We start from the raw sequence: 24,668 nt of genomic DNA, 5'->3' as shown, positions 1-24,668 counted from the left end.
TGCGCCTCGGCCAAACCGACACACCCACAGGCTGTAGACCTCTATATCCTGTTCGGGTTGTCCGTTTGTCCAAACATCATGCGCCCCTCCTCCCCTCCTTCTCTCTCCCCCCCCTCCTCCTCCTCTTCCTCGTCTCTCCCCTTTTCTAACTGGTCTGACGGGGGTAGAGGCCGCCGAGGGAGTGGGTACAGTAAATAGAACAAAGCCACCTTTCTAAAATAAACAGACCGGGAAAGAGGAACTTCAGGTTGACTGAAAATGAGAGAGAAACACGGGCCCCAGAGTCCAGCCACAGGTTTTACTGTAAAGCACTTTTTTTTAAACTCTGCAGGAAAGTTACAGTTTCTACTTCTTCCTGTCGATCAGTCTGACACTGTATCTATCTGTCTCGCTCTCAGTCTCTCTCACACACACACTTTGCTAAGCTCAATATCCCGGCTGCTTGCGCTCGACTAACTCTTAGTGAATGCTGGGTACAGTGTGACACATAAGCCACAGTGAGCAGTGCTGCCAGGCTCACGGCTACAGGGCCCATTACTGGCTATCAGATCACTGGAGAAGAGAGGAGAGAGGCATCCTAGCTCGCATCACATCATATCTCCATCTCGTATCTCCAAAAGAGGAGCCTCGTCATGGATCTCCCACCGAAGACGAGGAGGAGGAGGAGGAGGCCTCGCTCATGTGTAGCGCTCAGTGGTTTTTATTTCTAAAAAGGATATTCCATGAAAAACTACCTTGATTTTTTGAAAGAAGCAGGTGGGTTTAAAACAATTCTTGGCAAGGTTTTAGGGTGCTTTCACCTCTAACCTGTTGGGTTCAGTTAAAATGTACCCTGGTGCGTTTTTTCTGGTAAGTGTGCTTCATTTGCCGTCAATCGAACCTCAAAGTGGGCCAAAGAACCGGAGCGAGATCGCTTGAAAAGGTGGGCCCTGGTCCGCTTCCGAGCGAGCTCTGGTGCGGTTTGTTTGAGGTGTGAAAGCAGACAGATTTCTGATAATAGATACGGGATTTCAGAATGATTTCGAAAGCTAAATTACAATCATGAATTGTTCAGGAAGCAATCTTATTATCAATCTGTAGCCTATAAGCCCTGTATTTCAAGGTAACGCGTACATTCTGCACGTAAGCGTAGGTATCTCCCTGATTAATAAACCAAAAGCTATTAAAACTGCTTGTATCCTACTTGTCGTAGGCTGCACGTTCATTAAATCCATCAAAACATGTGTGACAGTAACCCCTCAGTACACATTACTGAACGACGGGCCTCCTTTTCGTCCCGTCTCCACCTCTTTCTCATCATTCATTATTCATACCATGAGATTAGCAGTCTAGTGATACTAATATGGTTATAATCAGTTATTTCTTTGTGAGCTCTTTGTGACTCCAGAGAACATAGCTCATACACACCTCGGAAGCATTAAAGTGGTGCATAAACTGCTGTGGAGTTTGTTCCCTCACGTAGGTCCTGTCAGTCCGTATAACTTCATATTCCTCCCCTTGCTTTGTTTATATAAACGTAGTGTGAACAGAAACCGAACCAGAATAAAATGCAACAATGCACGATTTCTTTCTCTCAGTCTGGACCAAATGTACCAAACTACAGGTGTGAAAACACCCTGAGGCTACAAGGCACAAGAAAGTTATATTTCCTGCTGCAAGAGGACACTGACTGCCACAGTTTACAGTAAACAAGCTCCTCCTGTGACAACTTGAGATCAGAGGTTCACGACCATTTTGGCTTGTGTTATGACCTGGCTCAAAACAAAAGGGAAACACACCAACAGGAATGTTTTATTAGATCAAATTTAATATCATTTGTATTTATTATTTAATATTAGAGGTCATCACAGCTTGCCACTACACAAGAAAGTTATTTGAATACTTGTGACAATTGTTTGGCTGCTTGAACAGATCAATCACCCAGCGAGTCACACGCAAAAAGGAAGTTTCCAAACTGTAAACAAATATAGGCAAATAAATGTGACTAAATATGTAGCACACAGGTACCTAACTGACTCCATGGCAACACACTTCTCCCACAGCATTGTGGGAACCCTAGTTACAAACGCTGGATGCATGGTTATCCCAGAAATCAAATCAAGACAAAGAATAATGAGAGGGATGACAAAGTCCATTTATATCAACTTTGTTCATGTTGCACTATCAATATTTGTTGACATTAGAGCAGAGGGGGGTGTTTCAGAGGGGAGGGGCGACAGTGTCAGACTTAAAATCGCTCGCTTGGACAAAGTGTCCAGCAACAGAGAACGGGAGAAAACACAAAATGTCGTGCTGTTTGTGAATGTTTTGTTTAAAAGAACAAATTATTTGGGTGAGCGAACTGAACTGATTCACTTCCTGAAAGGATCCGTTCATTAGTCAGTTGAGTTGCGCTCGCAGTCTGTTACGAGTGAATGTGAGAGGGACACACTCACTCATTGATTCGTGTCATGTGTTGTTGTCATTGAATGGGCTGTGTTCGAGACGGCAAACGCACATGCTGATCTTGCACTGTAATCCAGATATATGACATTATCCAGAGTGATATTGTACGCATAGGCTAACATTTAACCACACTGCACACAGGAAGAGGCACAGTGCTGCACACATGACATTACTATTTTGAAAAAGAGGAGCATATTTGTAGTTTACAATGCATGGGGACACCTGCCTTGCATTATGAAAAAATAGGGTGAACGCTGCATGTTCAGCACGTTCACTGAAGGTACTACACAGTGAGCGTGTGCCCTGAGTGAGACAGACACTGAAGCCCCTCCCTCTCCCCACCCCTCTTTTCACGTATCAAGCAGGAAGTAGTACCAAATATTTGATCTGATAATTAGGTGTTGCTAAAATATACATGCCGTACATACCAGGGTAGGCATTTGCTATAGCAGCTTTCAGTTTGCAAACTGTTACATACGACTATATTCTCAGCTCATTGGCCTTTTGTTTTTTTTGGTCGGATTGCAGATAAAATAAATGTATTTAAAAATGCCCTACTTTGGCTCTGATGCAGCATTCTTTGTCTGTAGTCACCACATTGTGCTCTACCTTAATGTCCCACCTGCAACAATATCTGACTTGTTATGGGTCAAAGGTTACAGTCAATCGACACTGAATTATCTGAACTGACAAAGTAATAAGTAACTAAAGTTATCAAATAAATGTGTCATGTGTAATGAGTTCATTTGAGTTAGGTACTCAATAATAATGAAAAAATTATAATTTTGACATTATATTTTCATTTTTAAATGTATATCTGTTCCAAATATTGGTTTCCAGTCCCCTTGCTTACTCATAATTGGTATCTGTATCAGCCCTGAAAAAAACCACTGGTCGACCACAAAGTAGGGCTTTAGGTTTGTTTGCAAACGTTATTTTTATCAAACTAAATTCTCTGTTCTCAGTTGACTAGTTAGTGAGCTGAACTGAGCTGAGCCATGTTTCAGTTTACTGAGTGGGGCTGTGCACTTTGGTGAACTTATCTTTTTTACTTGTCTGCTTTAATGAGCGGATTCTAGTCATTCGGTACACAAAAAACTGCTTATTTTCCCACCACGACTGCTGATAAATTCCCCACTTATCATTCAGACCCTCTAAGTGACTAACATATTATAGTTTAATGGCTGAATAACAGTGTTTGTGAGCGAGGCTTGTGATAATTGTTGATTTTTTTAGACACAAACAATAGATGGAAATAAGCTAAACCACACAGTATTCCATCCTTGGTAAGAAAGGAAAAGTGTGTTTTGAAAGTGAGCAGGGAAGTGAAGGGAAATGATCCAAAGCCCCTCAGGTATCGTCAAGATTGAAGAGAGCTTTACAATGAATAACTTTGTGTGTGATCTACAACCTCAAGCATTAATACTTGTGGGGTAAGTGACGGATTCAAAGCGTGCGCGTATGTTGATTTGTGAGGGTGGGGATTTAACTGTGGGGGTACTGCTGTGAATGTTCAACCACAAAAACCCCCTGACCCACCCACTCTGCACCGTGCCAACAGGACATCCTGTTCGGGATGCATTCTGGGTAGTCTGATTCTTAGTCCTGAGCGATCAATGCCAAGAGATGTGTGTAGACGGTTTTTGAAGTGAAATGCAGGACCGTGCACACACTTTACAGAACATGTGCAGGTGTGATGAATGCATGTGTTTATACACTTGCGTGTAAGTTAGTGGGTGAGTGTGTACAGTACGTGTGTGGGCCGTGGCTGACTAGAACACACACATGGGCCCAACCCAGGTGCACTCGGGGTGGGATAAGCTAATCTTTAACCCCCACCACACACACACACACACACACACACACACACACACACACTCCTCCTCTTCTTCTCCACCTAGCAATTCTTCTCCGGCCTGTTCCAGGGGCAGGAGGTGGAGAAGTGGGGGGTGCTGACGTTTTGGAAAAAAGCCACGGTTGGGAGTGGGGAGGGGGCAGCTTCCTGTCCAAAATGGCTCTCTTAAAGCCAGAGAATTATAAATAGAGCAGGTGTCAGTATTGAGAACTGAGAGAGAGAGAGGGAGAGAGAGTGCTGCGAGAGAAAAAGACAGACAGCATGAGTGTGAAAAATTGTGCGAATGTGTGTGTGGTGTGGTGCGATGGCGTGGTGGAGTAGGAGAAGGGGCTTTTAGCTGGTGGACTGCCCATAATGTCCAGCAGGATGTGAGGTCATATGACAAAGATGGCTGGTGGGTGGTGAGAAATGATTGGTTACCACAGTGATAATGGAACTTTTCAATATAAATGTAGTGGGGACCGAGCAGGAGGCTGACATCAGACCGAAAGAGGAAAAAGGGGAAAGGAGAGTATTTTAGTCATCTGTCAAAAAATCCCAGAAGAACAAAAAAAAAGTGCACTCAACCCTCTACTGAGATACGAGGGGGAGATGAGTGTGAATATGTGTGTTGGCAGGGCACAAAAAGGGGAAGGAGAGGATGGAGGGAGCAGGGGAAACTAAAGGGAGGTGGGGAGCATGCAGGCCACAAAAGTCAATAGGGTGAGAGGAAAGGGCTGAAATCATCTGTGCAGTCAGAGGACAAAGAGGGAGAGCAAAATAGGGGGCGGGGGAGTCAAAGCGAGACACAGAGAGAGGCTTGGAGTACAAAGACAGCGAGAGACAGAAGTGATAATACACTGAGTGAGGATAGAGTGAGAAAGATGAACCAGAAAGACACGAGGAAATACAGGGGGAGAGGCCTCAACACGATGTCGTTATCTAACCCATGCCGTGTCAAGCACCGAGCTGCGAAGAAAGGGGTTAAAAATTAAGTCAGCACCGTCTGAAATATTAAATCTATTTTGGTTTTTAATGAAGAAGGAGTGAATTAGGGAGGAAATATGAGAGTAGATTATAAAAACCGAGAGCGAGGAGGAGGGAGAGAAAAAGTGGAGAGGTGTTTGAGGGGTGAGAGGGTTGATATCTGTTCAGGTGTTTTAAATATTAAACCTATTTCAAGTTTAATGAAGTGCAAATACTATGGGGAGAGTCTTAACTGGAATACAGAGAGGAAGGGGGCGAAAGGGGGATCCGATTCATTATTTCAAGTGTTCACCTTTAGACTGCCGAGACTTGGGGAGACGAGCGCAGGGAGGGAGGAAAAAAAAAGAGAGAGAAAGTTTGCGCGGAAGTGCAAACTAGAGGGCAGTTGTGCCAGCGCCTGTCTGCGGGCCCCAGGTGAGTCCAGGAGCTCCAGAGGATGATGGTCTGAACTCAAACAAGCCAAAACATGCAGCGCTAACTGCGGCGCTCCCGAGCTTGCAGGAATAAACAGGAAAAGGTTCTTCAGAAAAATGATTTCACTTTCTTTTTTTTTTTCATGTGCGTGTCTCCGTGGGCATGTGTATGTGTGTCAGTGTGTGTGTGTGTGTATTAGTGGTTGAGGAGGGGAACTCTGAAGCCACAGAGAGGAGAGGAAGACAGTCAGATAAAGATGTTGGATTTCAAAAAAGATTCTCGATGTAATCAATGTGCAACAGCTAGAGGGAAATGGAAAGAACAGCCCACGTGTGATTGAACTCTTCACGTCTACATAATCAGATGCTCTAAGCTGTGTGCATGTGCTGTATGTGTGTGTGTGTGTGTGTGTGTGTGTGTATACATCACACCGGCCATGTACCGGATTGCCAAAATCCCCCAAGCTGCCACTAAAGGTCACCATTTGTGTGTGTGTGTGTTTTTAATACCAGCGAAAATAAAACCAAACAAAAAGTATTTCCAGTGCTGTTATTATGTGGGATAGAGATCAAGCTGGTGTTTGCCCCAAGTATAAAGGAAGTAGGAAAGAAATCAATTGTTCGCTCATGTTTTCACTATAGCTTCTTCACAATCTATGAGTAGAGGTGTCACACAGCGAATGAGTTTTGCTTCCAACGCGACACATCTTTCAAAGAGATGACACAAGAAATAAAAGCAATGAATATAAAAACAAAAGCTGACAATGTCACAAGGTAAAAGGTAGGGCCTTCGTGAATCTGTATTTAATACAAACTCAATCAAGTGTTTCATGTGAATATTTCCTTACATGTTACTCTTTAGCAAAGACCTCTCCATGATGAGTCTGAAAGGAAGTGGAAGTCAAGTCAATTTTACTTATGTAGCCCAAAATCATAAATCACATCGCCTCAGGGGCTTTAAGACACCCTCCGTCCTGTGCAGTGCTGTAAAAAGTTACCCAAAATCATACTTGAGTAAATGTCAAGATATCACATTTAAATATTACTTTGGTAAAAGTGAAAGTCACACAAATCCATACGAACAGTATTTGAGATTAGTCTTAAAGCATCTAAGATTAAATGTACTTAAGTCTCGAAAATACATTCTGACAATAAATGTACTTAATGTACTTCAGTAAAAGTAAATGATGCATATATTGACATTCACGTTTATACTGGTCCTTAGACCTTTGATTTCAGTAGGGAACTATATTGAAATAGTGTGGCAGGATGTAGATACAGACAGCATGGAAGTACGGGTGCAATTTGCTATTATTTTCCATTTCTGTTAAATGAACAAATTAATTGTTTAGTCAATAAAATGTGGGAAATTACTGAAAAAGTAGTGCAGCGCCCGTTCAAAATGTGCCTGTTTGTAAAGGGCCAGTTGCTTGGCCTCCAGTATTGCTGCTTGCAGATTTCTCAAAATCACTGACCTGCAGAGCCGGAAAGCCCCTGCAGTTGTAGACAGAGCCGTTCCTCATCCGCAGTTTTATAAAGACGCACACGCCACCAGCTTCTTCCTACCTTTTTTAAACTAACGCAGTGATAAACCAAATACACCACCAGTTTTATCCAGTTTATTTTTTTCCAAAACATGAGCTATGCCTAAATTAATAATAATTATTATTATTGTTATTTCTGCTTCTTCGTTAAATGACATTTAGCTGACTGAATGTATGCCAATGACACACTAAAAAAATATTAAATCAGTTTGTGTGTTAAAAATGTGAAATTTAGCTAACCACTATGTAAGTTTATCAAAATGTTACATACAGATGTCAAATAAGCAGATAAAACAGAGGATTAAGCCTAACCCTCTCTCTACATTGCTCTGAGTTAATGTAGTCACCGACTGTAGTTGAAACTCACGCATGCGTAGGTCTGTAACTGTGGGTTTGGAACTGTTTCGCCTGGAACTGCGGGGACTCTGCAGCTCTGCAGGGTGATGTTTTTTGCTTGCAGTTTTCTCAACAAAAGCTCGTCCAAACAACTTCACACTCGACACTGCACTTTCTTGGGTCCTCGGCAGAACACCCACCAAGTGTGAAGTCAATCGGATGAACGGTTGTCGAGAAAATCGAAGGACAGACAAACTAACAGACAGAGATTCCTTCCATTTTAGTGAGATGATTATCTCAAGTTTCTTAGGCTTGCATTGTATAATCAACAGCCCCGAGGTAAATAATATTCCGTTCACCATCAAACAAAACTGAAAAAAAATGTAAAAAAAACTCCCCGTCCTTACAGTTGAGGAGCTGGAACCATCAAATGTTTGATAATTTTGCTTGATAAATGATTAATCAATTAGTCAACATTGTTCATATAATTGTTCAACTCATTAATTAATCGGCTCGTTTCAGCATTACACGGATTACATGAAGAGAGGCTGATACGAGGCATCAAAGAAGAACATACTGAATTATTTAAAAAAGCTTTATGTTTGATTTTCATAACACTCTGTCTTTGATTTGCAGATGCTTTTTAATCCAGGTCTGGAAGAAGCAGCGAGGGCCAAACTAAAAATAATTTCAGGTAATTATTTAAAGGTTTACGACATAAGCAGGAGAAGTAGAGACTATTTAAAACTCCCCTCCTCAGAAATTGTCACCTCCAATATAGTATTGTGCAGAAAAATTAACGCACGTGATCAGATCACTGCAGTGCGAGCTGTGCTGATTTCTTTCTCCTAATTCAAGATTTCAAATATTTGTATCAGCAGACAAGGTGAGCGGAAGAAAGAGGGAGATCAAGCGTTAGAAAGAGAGAGAAAAGGAAGTTGAGCGCTCAGCGGCCTCAATAATGACATCAAGTGAACACAGCAGATGTTTGCAAGGGAAGGGGATCTAAAGAAAACAAATCCTAATTCCTGCAGCTGTTTATGTCAACACAGGCACACGGCATTTAAAAAAAAAAAAAAAGCTCTGCGCTAATACACTGAGCCTTTACACGGCCATATATTATCCTTATATTACAGAATAATCCAGCTAAAATCCCCAGTAAAGCAGCCACTGTGCTGTATGTAATATAAGTGTCTCTAATAATAAAGCATGAGCACCGATCACACATGAATGAGAGAGAGAGTGTGTCGAGGCACTTCTCATCAATAAAGAATGAAGCAATTAAGCTAATCTCAGACTGAAGGTGCCCTTTCTCCTTTATACCGACCATATTCCTTCATGGAAACTAACAACAGGATTTCATGAAACAACAGCCCTAACATATAAATACATATAAATATACACAAACACACTCACACGCATCTGTGAGGAACCTGACCGACATTTGATTAATAAGTTTTAAGAATCGGCCAAAATGTCCTCACAAAGCAGAAATGTCCTTACAAAGCAGTTACAAAAACGGGTCCACATAAAGATAGAAATACAGGAACACACACACATTGACAGACAGACAGACAAACACACACAGTTACACACGATTGTTCTCTCATCAAAAATGTCCCGCTTTCTCGCTTGTTGTAGCAGGAAACAAACAGGTGTAAACCAGTAACATTAATAACAGCTGCATGTTATTTAGGTGCGTCACATTCAGGGTCCCGACATCGAGCCTGCTGTATAACAGTCATTGCTTACCGGAACAGAGCCATCATTAGTTTCATTCATCACGTCTGTGGCTCAGAATAACTGCTGTGAAGATGGTCCATTATTTGATCAACAGTAAATTAATTGATGATTTTTTATAACTGATAAATTGTTTTAGTCATTTAGCAATCAAGCATTGCTTGAAAGGTCAAACTTTTTTTTGTTTAACAGCAATGAATTAAATAATGTGGGATTACTTTGATGCATCTTGTCACTTACAGATAAATCTGCCGTGGTATACATCATCAAAACAATGCAGTGTGAACCTGCTATTTGGAGAGATAATCTAACAAGCATATTGATATTTTTACAGTTTTATATATGTAAATTACATAAAAACTACAGAATGGATTTACACGAAACTCGGATGGAGGATCGGTTAACTTTTGGTGAGGATTTGTATAAAGAGATGGAGCCAGGAATTTTTTCTTACTTTCATTAATATTACAAAATAGTGTGTTTTTAGTCATTTTCATTCATTTCTCATAGAATAATGCATGCACTTTGATGAACTGGAATGAATGTATATGCGGTTGTATGTCTCAGTGCACCAGTTAAGTTGCTCTTCCTGGATTATTGCACTGAAAAATGGCCAGAACATTTTTTTACATAACATTATCATGTCACAGTAAAGTTGACCTTTGACCTTTGAAAATTCATCATTGTCATCATTAGACATATTTTATGTAAAATTCTGTCCTAATTTTCATATGAATTCTTGATTAGGCCAAAACATGTTTTATGAGGTCACAGTGACCTTAACCTTTTAAAACTAAATCTAATCAGTTCATCCTTGAGTCGAGGTGGAGCTTTGAGCCAAATTTGAAGAAATTCCTTCAGCCTTCCTGAAATACTGCATTCACACGAATGGCTATAGTTGGCGCAGATGCATAGAAAAAAATCAGGCGTATCTCGGTGGCTGGTATCTATGAGTGAGTACAGAAGGAAACTGTTGGGTGTTGGTGGAGGTATGCGCTCAACTGAGTGTAATTCTAGTTGTTAACATTATTTTACGTTAGTTACTGTTTCGTTTAGACAGAAGTTTTCTTCTCAGCGTCAAGCATAGCAAAAATCCAAACCGTGCCATTCCAAGTATGTGATCTTTTCTGTCTACCTTAACTACATTGCTGTGCTGTGCAATGTTGTAATTAGAAACTTAAGGAACTGTGCATCACTTTCCATATACCCGTACATCTGAATCAGATCTTCTACTGCAGGTGAGAAAATCCAGACTTAAGGAGATTTAAGACTTAAGGAGACAATAAGCCCAGAGAGATTCTGTGTATTTTTGACTCTGACTTTGTCAAAACCAACAAACAAAAAACTCTTCACATTTAAGCCTTTTCATTGTTAGAACTTATGGACATCACAGAACAGCACTCCAATAAACAAAACATCACACCATCCCACGTACATCATCATTAAAACCTGTTCAGCAATCCCCCAAACTTCCGTTGAACACACAGAAACCACCTCCTGCAAACCAAATGAACACACAATAGTGAAACACATCCTGCCTGTCATACACTACCACTCTTACACGCCATATAAGCCCACTGGTAACATGATATTTCACTGCTAAATGGTAGGGTCAGCCCTCTGAAGGAGACCCGAACACTTGATAACCTCCTGATGCCTCTCGTTTCCTCCTTCCCCCACCCTCTTCCACTGTGAGCCCAGTCCCAAAAACCCAGTTGAAAGCTGGGATAAATGGTTGTCTTTTGGCTAACACCAGGAGAGTCTACACCAACAGCAACACTAGACTTCCTCTAACCTTTAGGTGAGAAAACACCTCTCTCAGTAATGGCTGCTTCACCATAGCCAGACTAAAACCCTACCCTCTACCACAGCACAGAACCATGAAACTGGCCAGCGGGCTAAATAGTGGCATTTAGTTTGTGGGTGTGTGTGGGTAGGCATGCATGTGTGTGACTCTGAAGCTCAAGACAAGATGTACTTAGGCGCCGTAATAAGGTCTGACCGCAGGTCACAAAATCTGGGACTTAGGACACTTAGATCTAAGCAGACAAACCCTCATAAGCTCGTACGGATGCTCTCTTTCTTTTTTCGCCTCTGTTTTTCTTCGCTCTCTCATTACCCCTCTCATCTGCCTCCCTCTCTCTCTCTTTTCCCTCCTCTTGCCCTTTCCAGAAGGTCCTTCCCTAAACCCCAGAGAGAGGGGGAGGAGCCTGGGATGGCGAGGACGCGCTGGTAATCCGTGCAGTGACCCAGGTCAATTCAATTATCCTGTTTTCTTTTGCTGCGCGACGCGTGTGCCCATTTCACAGCCAACTCCCTTAATGCGCCCAGGATTAGCTTCTCTTACTTTTAATGATCTACCTATCGACGCCTTGGGCCCACCAGTGCACACACACACACAGAGACACACAAACACACACTCACATACACACACGCACACCGTTAAGTGTTTTTCATGTATTAGTTTTTAGTGTAAAGGAATTCGTGAAACAATTGAGAAAGCCCTAGGATCAGGAGAGGCTCTCTCAAAATAAACATGTGTGTGCTTGTGTGTGTTTGTGTTGTGCTTGCATTTGCATGTTTATGTGGGAGTGTGTGTTACATAAACTGCAGTAAGAAGAGGATTGTATTATCCATCTGCATTTACCCAGGCTTCACCTCACACCTCCAAGATTTGAGATAATCATCTTAGGCCTAACACGTTAGTGTCGAAGCTTGCTAATCTCAACCCGGAGGAGGAAAAGAGGATGTTTCATGCTAGTAAACTATGCGGATGGCTGACATGCATTGAAATATCCATGCAGGATTCAAAGTATTAAGTGCATAATGTACTGTAAAGCACCGTGAAGACTGTGCTGAACTTGAGTTCAACAAAAATCAACAGAGCAGCTTGAGAGCTTGCACGTCACTGCTGCCCTATCGGTTAGAAAATAAAAGAGAAGCACAGATAAATTAGATTCTACTGTAGTTAAGTGTTGAGACAACACTCTCATCTAATTATCTAACCTAATCTTATTATCTCACCAGTCATTTACTAATTACATGACTGGATAACTAACTAAGTGGCTGCCAACATTACCAAACTGCAGCAACTCTGGGAAAGTCTAAAGCCTCAGATTCATCAAATCAGCACCGCAAAGTCCTTTCCAAGAGAAGTGCAGGTCTGCTTCCTTTTGGCCTGTGTCCATCCTTCCAATATTGAGAGCAATTTCAAGTTAATTCCAGCTGTTGTTGTGACACTAAACCAATAACCTAACCATCAAATCCACTATAAAACACTATTTGGACCCGACAATGCATGACTTGCTTTCATTATTACTGTGAGATGACCCAAATCAGTTTTGTCAGATAGAAATATGCAGTAACACTTTCTAAGAACACATTAAGATGCAGGCTTGAAAGCCTTACCTGGGATTTCCTGTCCGTTGTAGTTCCATCCGGCCACGGCCAGCATGGAGGGCAGAGGAGATCCAGGCCTACTGTCCCTGTCTCTCTCCCTGTCCCGCTCTCTGTCCCAGTTCCTCTCAGCCTGCTGGGTAATATGTCTGACCGTGTCCTTATTCTTCCTGTTCTTTCTCCGCCCTGACCCTGATAGGGGTTGCCAGGGTCCCTCTCCACCTCCCCCAGCGGCCCCTCCAGCCCCTTGTTCCCCCTGGCTCTGGGCTGCCCCCCTGGGAGTGTCTCGTGGATGAGAGGAGGAGGCGGGGGACACCTGTTCCTCTTTGACGGTGACAGGCCTGTAGTCATGCGGCCAGGCGGGCTGGGAGTCATGGCAGGCTTCCTCCTGGCTCTCATGGCTCTTGGGGGGTTCTTGGTCCTCCTTGCCATACGTGCTGCCTCCCTCGTGGCAGCTGGCGATGGCCGAGTCCCCAGAAGAGTTGGCCGGACTAGTGCGGCGCGCCAGCCAGGGGGAGGTGCTGCGACCAGACATGATGGAGGCCAGAGCTTCAGAAGCCATGCCCACTATACCTCCTCCTCCTCCTAAACCTGCTCCCGCAACACCTCCTGTTCCTGTTATACCTACTCCTCCTCCACCTCCTCCACCTCCACCTATGCCCGCAGCAGCAACAGCTCCCATCTCAAAGTCGGCCAGTTCGTCAGCCATCTCAGAGCGGATGCTGATGTCCAGTGCGGCCTTGATGAAGCTGTGGCAGGCCTGGACAATGTCTGTCATCTGCAGGTAGCTGGCGGCGGACATGACCTCGATCACGTTCTTACTGGTGAGGGCAAGGTGCGCAGAGTACATGAAGTCCAGGATGGCTTTGAAGCCCGTCGCTGTGACGATGTCCAGGTGAGTGACAGTAGTCTGGTGGTGAGGCTCTGCCCCTTTCTTAACCTGAGAAAGAAGAAGTAATATTTTTACTACATATCATACAATGTACAACATAGTGAAACTGGTACATTTAACCTGTCTTAAGGGAGCAGTGAGAAGCCAACGCACAGCGCCTGGGGACCAACGTCAGATCGAAGCCAGTGCCTTGATCAAGGCACTGACTGAAGAATTAAACTAATGTACATGTTTGATGGTGGGGGGAATCGGAGTAGCTGGAGGACATCTACACAAGCACAGGGAGAACATGCAAACTCCAAACAGGGAGGCTCCAGCTGGGACTGAGACCTAGGACCTTCTTGCTGTGAGGTAACAGTACTAACCACTGCGCTACCGGGCTAAAACAGCTTTCATGTCAGTGTTTTCATATTCATTTTATCTCATGCGGGATAGAACAGTTTCATCACTTTATCAGCAGTAAAACACATAGTACCAAAACGACTATGATCTGAGAGAAAAACAAGTACTTAACAGACTCCCTTGACCCATCCTCCCAAGTGTAGCAGTCCCTCACCTGGCAGTAAAGAGTCTTGAAGTAGCGTGAGGAGCCCAGGAGGACGTTCTTATGGGCCTTGAAGATCTTTCCGTCCACGATGACACAGGCGTCGCAGAGGATGCCGTGCTGCCTCTGCTCATTGAGCTCTCTGAGGAGCTGACGGTAGTGAGAGGCGATCTCCATGTCCTCCTTCCTGTTGTTCATCTGTGTAGCTGAACAAAAGCCTCTCCTCCAAATGTCTGCTGGGAAACAAAAGAAGGCACGCAAGAAATTCACTTCAGATGTCACATCATGTAATATCAAAATTTTGCACGTCTTATCATGAAATTCACAGCACGGAAATTTGACTTCCAGCAGCAGTGTAGGAGCAATGTAATTTCAGCATTTCTATGAGAGAAAGCAAGATCTCAGCTATTTCAGCTAGTCCATATATATATGGCCGTATTCAAACCCTTTGCTAAGGGGGGGAAAAAAGCAAATTTAGCTGAACCACTCCTTTAAAGACGAGCCAGCAGGGTAAGGATATCTCAGTAATGACTGTGACATAAAAAACAATGACATCAATAGAGCCCACATCTCAACTGCTGTAGTTTGATGTCTAAAAACAGCCCAGTAACAAATAGTCAAAAATCTCTGTGTTTTAAGCGTGTCTGACAGGTTCATTTGTGTGTGTGTGTGTGTGGGAGTGTGTGTGTGTGTGTGTGTGTGTGTAAGCTCATTAAAAATGTCAGTTAAAAAGCGTAACACTTTCACAAAAACAGTTGAGAGGGAGAAAAACACCTCATTTAGTACAGACCACTTTACCATTAAATTTATCAATAAACACACTCTCAGTTCCTTGTTATTTTTGTTCCCATCTCGCCTTCGACTGTGAATATTCAATCAACTGTCTAGTTAAGAAGAAAATTCACTCTTGAACCTTCACCTCAGTGTTTCTGATCTTGCACAGTTCAGTCTAGGGTTGTGAACACAAAGTTTTTCTGAGAACTACAGAGAAAAAGAGTCTTAATGACAATTTGTGGAGCTGCTCAACTGTCAGTGGATGAGGATTCAACTTTTTTGTATTAATTGACAGGATTTATGGCAGTCTGACAGGAATGTTGGCATATTTTCTTGTCACTCTAACAAAATAAAAGACACAGAAAAAGCTCAAATTAAAATTTTTTACGGTCCATTAGCTCATAAAGACTCTTCTGGCATTTGAGGTCGCAAATATTGATCCGAGGTGTAACATGTTCTTTTCTCGAGCGTGGATAAAAACATTATCGCCTGTGTTTTTTCTCCTGTGTACAGGTTAGATGACATAAAAGAGGCATTTTGAGCCCACACAACAAAGGGGATGCAGGTGAAGGCCACAGAGAGACGAGAGCAGGAGACAAAGGGAGATGGGTGCATCGCTATGTCGAGCCATTCAACGAGGTGGCGGCAAAACAAAGAGAAACCACATAAGCCCGAGCAAACACAAATATACCCACACACAGAAGAAGAAGAAGAAGAAGATGATGAGCACACACAGACACACATTCAGGCAGTGCATTAGCCAGAGCATTAGCAGCCGCCGCTCCCGCTCTCGTCTTGGTGAGGGCTAAATCGCGGGGACGCAGAGTGTTACCAAACGCAGCAGTGATTTGTTTTGGGAACGCCACAGCTGTCAGCTCTCATGGGCCATCCTGAGAGATGACAGCTCGGGCTGGCCAAGGTGACAGCAGCGTTTGCTCGGGGGCCGGCACACTTCAGGTCATGTTTAGCAAAGCTCTGCTCAACCTGATGGCTTGTAAGATCAGATAAATCCACAGTGTCTCCCACGTCCACTTGGACAAATACACCTCCTATGAACGGCAGCGGACGGGCGGATGGAGTGACGGTGACAACTGCTGAAGCCTCTCTTTCTCAAAAAAGATAGGGAAAAAAAGTCGTGGGTCTAATCAATGCACTGCTTGCTCACAACCTTCACTTTGAGTGGCGTTTCTTTAAGTCAGAAATAAAGGACTGTGAGGAGGAAGAAACTTGGATGTGAATACAGAAAAACAGTGTCCCTCAGAGTCTCAAAAGGCAAGTTTTGACGCAATTGTTGTGTTTTTATCCTCCAGCTCTCACAGAAAAAATCTATTGCCGTTCTAACCTTGAGATATTCTTTCCTTACTGTGTTGCCCTGATGGAGGTATTGAGAGTATCCACCTCTCACCTCTGGAGACAAACCTCCTCTTTCCGCTCTTCTTCTCTCAGGGCCACTGGCACATTCAATTGTATAGCCCAGTCTATAAGATAGGCTCCCTCGAAGCGCCACACACACACACAACGTAGGAGAAGTCATTTATACACTGAGAAATACCTCAATGCCCTGCTATTCCTCGTTTCTTTCCAGCCAATGTAGATGGTGAAATACAAGGTCACTGTGCAGAAAAACGTTGGTCAGCCCCATTTGAAACATTAATCTATTGGAAGCTGAGAGGAATCAGTGAAAGAAAGCCAGCGATCCCAAATCAACAGCTGGAACAAGAATGGCATTGCTCAAGTGTTGCATGGGTCAGGGTCCTTCAGTTCTCCATTTCCATCTTTGTTACCATTTTAAAGTTCTGAAATCAATGAGCGATGACAATGGGAAGCACTCGACTCGAGCAAACAGGGAACATGCTAATGACAAAAACTGAATAGGTGTCTTTAAAGAGAGAGTTCAACCAAATTGCAGAGAGATATCAGCCGCCGCTCCAATAATATGGAAGCAAATGGAATTTCTTTGCATTGAAAATGTATATTTAAGAGATTAAAGAACAAAATCTCTGTCTAGAAACAGCATCTTAATTACTCGAGGTAATCCAAAGAAAGTAGTTCAAAAGAAAATTCAAGGGATATCTTAAAAGTTGGACCAAAATGAAAATATTTTTTTTTTAAAGGCGAAATGGCCCGATGCAGTGAAGCACGAACCTTAACAAATTTCATTGTTTGAGTTTTTGTAAATTCAACCCAACAAAAAAAGTGTGTGTGTGTGTTAATAAAGGAAAGTCTGATAACTGGGACTATACTGTCAATTAGAGCAACTTTTTATTCTGTGTGGTAATGCATGCACAAATACATAATCATATGTGGTACTGCACTCTGACACAAGAGGCCATGTTTCTATAAGGCCGCGCTCGAGTTCTGCGAGTGCAAATTCATGCGAATGCGGCGTGAATGTGTGGCTGGGATTGCACCCAAAGACGTGTTAAATGGTGCCTCAAATTTAACAAAAACAATGATCAGTGGAGGGAAAACAACAGCAAAGGACTGAGGGAGAGAGAGAGGGAGAGGGAGAGGTCTAATCAGATTTATTGCTTCAACAGACTCAGAGACATACTGAGTCAGTAGTTAGGCAGAGAAGAGGAACTTTAATGGAGTGCGCTTTGACCTCTAAACTCTCTGCTCGCCTAATTGGCTTGTTTAATTTCAGCATGTCCAAATCCCTCCAGTCAAAGACCCCTTTTCCAGAGGAGCCAATCCCAGCGCTACCCCTCATACAGTACATAAACACCCACATAAACCTCTCCAGTGTTCATCCTGGCTTTTCATTCCCTCAGAGAGCCACTCCATCTTTTCCCCCCCGCGAGCTCAGACCATCAACAGGACCAAAAGCCGCTCCCTCTACTGTGTGAGCACAGCCTTGATTTGTGGAACACTTTTTTTTTTCCTTTTTCTTCAAATATACACTTGACGCACGATGGGAAAGTAAGATAAAATGAACTTGTCACACAATCAAGTAAAGAGAGGGAGACTTTTGTGTCTCATCCAAAGCATTAGCAGTCTCACCAAGGCTACAGAAACTAAGGCTAAACTAAAAGCTTTTCATCTCTCCATGAAATTTCACAGAAAAAAAAAAAGCAAGGAAAAAGTCATCAGGAGGCAGGCTGACAGTCTGTGAGCGCTTATTTGTGGTCAGAGACGATTGTTTCAGTAAAGCATGCCACCAGAGCTCCGAGTCCCTGTCACCCTTCTGAGGCCAAATCAAAAGTGAATGTCCTCCTTAACTCCCCCCCCATCCCTCACACACAAAAAACACACGATCAAAAGCCCCTTCCCCTTCATAGCACACACACACACACACACACACACATATTCAGCCCCTGCTCCTAAATACACAAACACATGCAAGGACTAAAAACACACGCACACACACACGCTCACATGCGTAGCAGAGCCGTCATGGCATCACACCCGGTTTGTCCTGGTCACATCAAAGCAAAGTCACTTTAGGCCCCAGCCAGACGACTAAAGAGATGAGACGTGTGATGGAGTGAGAGAATGGGGCTTCCTCCTTCTTGTGTTTCTCTTAATGCGGCCTGTCGCTCCGAGCCACTTCTCTGCCTCCTTGACCGCACAGGACTGTGGGGAGACAGGGCGCAAGGTCCTTCTGGATCTAAGGCAGAGCGATACTTTGTTTCTTTACGAGGGGTTTAATGTAGACAGATTTACGCAGCAATATTCAGGTGTCACACTGGATGAAGACGTTACAACCGGGGGAATTCTCTCACAGGGGGTGTTAATACGTGATAGCACAACATATTTTAGCAAATAACACTCAGGTGAAGCACACTTTTTCTCAGGTAAATCCCGTTTGTTGATTCACTCCTAATTAGCACTCTTGCAGGTACGGGTTTAAACCGGCTGCAAGTCCCTGCATGTGTGTGTTAGTACTATCCAAGCAGTTTTATATTTATTTTGAATTAAGGGATTTCCAGTTGGTCAGGGCAAATTATCATTTAGTGGCCAGTGTGCTGTTTGCAAAATTGCCACCCTCAGCTAATCACTCTGCATTCAAGTTACGGCCCTCTGCTCAACACAGTTCTGCTCATTATTTGATAAAATGACTTTTGTGGGACGAGCGTGTCAAACTGAATGAACACGGAGTTCACAGAGCCTTAGAGTGTTTAAAAATACAAACTCATACATGAAGAAAGAGAGAAAAATCAGATTGACAACATCTAAAAGAGAAACATATGATGTGCAGACTGAGTAAATACAAAAGCACGTGTGCATTTTTAGTGAATTCAAGATCGTTAACACCATTTTTCTGTCTTTATCTACACTAATCCATTTTCTTGACAAGAGGATGTGGAAAGGGTTCGCTTGTAGTAACAAAACATGGATATTTATCACCAGTTCGTCTCAGCTCTGTCAATGTTTTAACACCTTTCAGCTCATTGTTTTGGTTTTTTGGCCTGCAACTGCACTATTTTGCTTCTCTCTCACTGATCTCATCAGTGATGGATTTATGTTTTGTTTTTTTAATGTTTTTGGTTTTCAGCATAATAATTTTGATACTGACTGTCTGCTACCGGCCCCCGATAGTGACAAGCTAGTAAGTTAGTGGAGTAGTTAGTGAATACTGGAGAGGTGGCCAGTAGGCTTGCCACTTCAGCCGACGTTAGCGGTGTTAAGACGGTGGTGTGGTCGGGCAAACACAATTACATTACTTGGCCTCCGCCCCCACTGTCATTCGATAGTTATTGATAAATATGATGACGTGATTTTCCTTTATCCAGCTGAAAGAGTGAGAAAGCTGGATAAGGAACAAGAAGGAGCGGGAGAGAAAGTGAAGGTTAAAGAAAGAGCACCGGAAAGAAACTGCCCCTCACCTGTTGGGTGTGTTCACTCCATGTCTGTGACATATTCTACACATACAGACATTAAAACTGTAGTGAAATGCTGGCATGATATGGATGTGACAGGTCGCTTTAAGGTCGAGAACCGTGCGAGCGTTTCGCAGTAGAAATAGGCGAGACTCCGAATCTCTGGATGACGCAGCAGCCACGCTTGACACGTGACCCTCATGCATCCAGTGTGACAAACTGCGACTCTTGACTCTTGAGAATTATTTTTGAAATCCACAACTCTCTCCCAACTGACTACTGTACAACATTTTTCCCAAACTAAGGTCCCACGGGGTCCACTGAAAAAAGAGCCGTGACTTCGGCACTCTATGGAGATGATAATATGTGAATGTTATTTTTTTAGAGATTGTGCCCAAAAAACAGTTAATGGAGGATTGAATTGATGTCTCTAACATGCCGAAAAAAACACTAATAGAAAAAACTTAACATCTGTCTTAACACTAATATTTTGTTGTACAGATGACACATATTAGGCTACAGGTTGTCAGTTGACTGTGCTGTTGTGCAGAGTTTGACTCATCTAAGCACGGCGTGCAACAGATCTCCAATCTTCATGTACCGACACATTTTTGGTTCATCTCGTCTCTACTTTTAAGGACCATCTATTAGCAGCAAATTCCCTCCTGCTCACATCCCTACTTTTATCTTGGCTCTGTCGTTTAAAATCAGTAGGGAGGACACACTAGAAGTGAATGAATGTGAGGAAGGAGGAGGAGTGGATATCAAGCAAGGATTTAGTAGCCAAGAGTTGGCATGTATGTTGTCAGCCATCCCAGCTTCATGCCTCAGCTTCAAAATTTTTATCAGTTAGGCTAAAAAAGAAATGCGTTCCTTTTTGCATATTTTCCAGTAGTAACTTGCACCGGCACACTCCCCTGTGATAGCAGGCAGTTTCTCTGGAAAAGGCATACAGGTTGGCTGTGAATGAATTATAGATTATGCGAAGCTTTCCAAACAAAGAGAAATAAACGATGTTAGGCGCAGGAAAAAGATATTAGAGACAATCTCTGCCTTGATATGCTAATATTTATGAAAAATTAAAAAGGTACAGGAAGAAAGAGTGGGTTTGCACGCTAGTGGTCTGGGAAAGAAATTCTGGAAAAAAATGACAACATGCATAAGTGGAATTAAAAGGATATTCAGCTGGACAATGGAGTCACTGTTCTCCGAACACATGACAGTATGATTGAGGACAGCCATTACTTTACAGAGTAAAATCTACTAGTTCTGCTACTTAAGTGAAAAATTAAAATTGCATTAGATCTCAAAGTTTACTGCTATTATTTTTAATCCACACTAAATTCCCTGAATGTGTGATAAACGATGTTAACTGAAACTGAATTTGCAAATATGAGGCCCGTGAAAGGTCATTACGAACATGTGGTGAGGTTACACGGTGGAGAGACTCGGAGAGGAAAGAGAACAAGGCAAAGAGCCGAAGCATGGGACTGATAAAAAAGAGTGAAAAACGGAGAGAAGAGAGATAGAGACAGCAAGGCTAGAGAGATAGAGACAGGAGATAGAAAGAGGGGGAGACAGGAAGAGAAGGGAGAGTGACTCAAGCAGCCAATATTTTTTAAACAGCTTTGCTTCCACTCAACTGGGCATCAAGGCCATTATCCTGGGGTTAATCCCCAATCCGACGGAGCTGGCAGCCTTCCGGGACAAGCCAGGGTGGCAGCCCATCAACAAGGCAGGCACAGACAAAAATAACACACACACACACACACACACACACACACACATATGACACACAAGCACACACAGCTAGACACAGACAGGCATGGAGGCTGCAATTAGAAAAAATAACACAACAAAGCTATTCGCTGTGAAAGGCTCGTTCTTAGCTTCTTTGTCCTTTATTTTCTGTTGAAAATCAGTCGCTGCTCGTGTTTGTCTCACATTCTATCTCTGACTTCTTTCTGTCTCGCTGCACGTGTTCGTGTCGCCGCTTCCCCTCGTCTCTTTTATCACTGTCCCTCCATCTGTCCACCTTTATTTTCTCCACCTTCCCCACCAGCTCTAATCATGCCACATTTTGCACCTCTACCACGCTCTCCCTTCCCCTCCGTCCGCTCTTGGCCGGCATCCAGGGAGTCAAGGTGGAGGAAGAGATTGACTCAAAGAAGGATAGCCATGTCATGTGGAGAGGGACCAAAGAGGATCCAGGCGGCTTAGGGAGACTTAGCGCTACTCGCTTCATCCTTCGCCCCCCCACCCTTCCTACACTCACCACCCGTAAACAATACCTGGACACTCCGCATCTTCACCTGAAGACCTACATGCTGCTCATCATGCTTTTTTGCACATTCAGTGCAGCCTGCCAAACATATCTGCCTCCATAAGCCTCCGGTCCAGCTTATGATACCAGTCCAAAAGCTCCAAATCTTCTCCGCCTCCTTGTCCTCTCACCTTCGGCCACACAGGTGTTAAGCTTTGACTTATCTTTTGAGCCAAGGTAAGCCAGGAATGACCGGAAAAGTGGTGTGGCTCTCAGATGTTGATGTTGTGTCAACTTCACCTCAAGTTCCTCCAGTGACCCGCAAAGTGTCAGTGACACTATTTGACACATCAAGAGCTTCATAAAGAGAGGGTGAGAAGTGCCGTATCACATCATCTACCTATCTCTCTGTTTGTCTTTGTATCTGTCTCTTCCTCTGTTGCACTCGTGCATGTGCGAGTGCGTATGTGTGTGTAGTTTCTGGGCTATCTTTCTCTCTAGGCCCCTAAGCCTGCTATGTCTCCCATGGTAACTCCCTGACTGACGACCCGGGGCTTAGCCTAAATTCTCTCTCTATTAAAAGCTGTGAAATGCAAATAATGAAACATCTCATTACCACTGTCGGAGAACCCAAAATGAAAAGAGGGGGGAGAGCGGGAGGGAGGGAGGAGCGGAGAGAGGGGCGGACGAGGAGGACTGTAAGACAACGAAAGCGGCAGGAGAAAGAGGGCTGCGCGGGAGGGAGGGATGGGAGGACAGGGAGAAACAGAGCCTGAAATAAAGGAGGAAAGGATGGGAGAAGAAAAAGGGAATGGAGGATGTGAAAGGGAGGAGAGGACAGGTGACGGGACGGGAACAGATAGGCAGACAGTGAGGCTTTTGTTTCACGTGTGTTGCAGTTAGTAGGCAGCCACCTATGCAAACTGGGGTGGAGCCCTGATGAACTAAGATGTGAGTTCATGTGTCATTCAAATGTCGAACGACCAGCGCTGGAGGACTCGACTTACACTCTAAAGTTTAGAGTCTACAGTAGAGCAATCGCAAGTAATGTATGTGCTAATAATGTGTAAGCTTCTCAAAAAGAGCTCAAGAAGAATATGTGGTCAGTGTAAATATGGACCGTATGTGTGCTGATTGATAATTTTATCATTCCCCAAGAGGATTATTATTGACTGAGCTTTACTCTTTATCAGGTAGAAAGGCAGGAAAGGGCTACTTCTGTGTGGTACGGGGAAGTGAAATCGCCTACAGCATGTGCCTGTATGTGATTCTGTCAGTAGGAGATAGGTGGTGGTGGTGGTGGTGGTCATGGAGAGGAGGGGGGTTTCATGTGACAATAACCACATCACCTTGTGTGGTCTCCTGGCGCAAAACCCAGTTTCATCGCTGCAAGACTTTGGAGACTCATCTGCTGATACACAATCCCCTGATATCAGAAGGGAATTAGACATTGTCTAATAGCAGGATTAGGTCCTGACTTCTGGGAACTCTGTGCGTTGTGTAAGGGGCTTTTTTTTTTTGGCCGGCATCGTATTTTTTATTTTTTTTCCTACGAGCAAGGGTTAGTAACTGACTGACTGGTCTTACTCTGCACATTTTTTCCTTTTAGATGGAAATTCGTCTTTTTTTCCAAATCTGGGTGGTGATAAAAACATTCTTTGAAGATTTCATTTGATCCAGAGTCTTATCAACCAAAGACCATCACATGGTCTGTAAAGAAACTGTGCTTGTTTTGTTCTTGTTTGAAAGGGAAAATGAAGACAAACTATCCAACTTTCTGGATACCGACTTTCAAGTTTCAAATCTGTGCTTACACACAAAAATATATGGACACCCGAGTTACACCTAATTGTGATTCTTGAATATGTCAAAACCACGTACATCAGGTGTGTGCTTTCTTAATTTTCTCTATGTGTTACTGCCTTTGTCCTGACGGGAGGGCTGTATTGAGATTAACATGCCGAGAGGGTGAAAATATTTTAGACTAATTTCCTGTTTTGTTTGTTTACCTGTCTGTTATCGCCCTGATATGCCCATGTTCAAGGTTGGGAAGGTTACTTTAAAAATCAATGTACAATATTCAGATACTAATGACCTCTTAAAGAATGCCGTCAGTAAACTAATCCAAGTACCACAATATTAAACTAATGTAACTTGATTACTTTATGTTACTTTTGGATTACCCTCAATAGCAAACATATGCAAATAAATACGACTGAGTAATAAGATGACTGTATTCAGCTTCACTTGAGACCGGAGTGTTGTTGTGTGAGACTTGTGAAGTGCTGTCATGGGCATAGTTACAGACTAGTACATCATTCTTTGTTTTAAATTGTAATCCTGTTAGTAATCCTCTTTTTTTAGAAAATGAATCTGTGATATAATGACATCTTTTTTACGTAATTTCACCAGTTACCCTTTTTTTGTATCCTAATCATGTAATCCTGTCACATGTATTCTGTTATTGACAGAAGTTACTTGTTGATGTATACATTCAAATCATGTAGAGAAAAAAGAGGATATTAATAAGCTGCTATCACAGCCTTCTGGGAATGTTTTCCACAAACTTTTAGAGCCTGGTTGCAGGGACGTCAGACGATAAGATCTGGCTGATCACGCTGTCTGTGTTCCAGTTCATGCCAAAGGTGTTTGATGTGGTTTAGTTCAGCGCGCTGCA

The 24,668-nt window shown here is 43.1% G+C and overlaps 1 protein-coding gene across 3 annotated transcripts in view; it reads right to left on the bottom strand.

The window, feature by feature from the left end:
* zbtb46 (zinc finger and BTB domain containing 46) overlaps positions 1-24,668 on the bottom strand; it is a 63,302-nt gene that overhangs the window by 32,370 nt on the left and 6,264 nt on the right. For 2 of the 3 annotated variants that reach the window (XM_084365571.1, XM_084365569.1), the window contains exons 2-3: positions 14,144-14,367; positions 12,708-13,635 (exon numbers count right to left, since the gene is read on the bottom strand). In XM_084365571.1, coding sequence (XP_084221697.1) covers positions 12,708-13,635; positions 14,144-14,329 — 1,114 coding nt within the window. In that variant the 5' untranslated portion in view covers positions 14,330-14,367. The remainder of the gene's footprint in view (positions 1-12,707; positions 13,636-14,143; positions 14,368-24,668) is intronic. The other variant, XM_084365570.1, reaches the window with a different exon arrangement.

Source organism: Pagrus pagrus (assembly GCF_965226575.1).
Source record: "Pagrus pagrus genome assembly, chromosome: 11".
Taxonomy (NCBI): domain Eukaryota; kingdom Metazoa; phylum Chordata; class Actinopteri; order Spariformes; family Sparidae; genus Pagrus; species Pagrus pagrus.
This window is presented reverse-complemented; position numbering and strand designations above follow the sequence as displayed.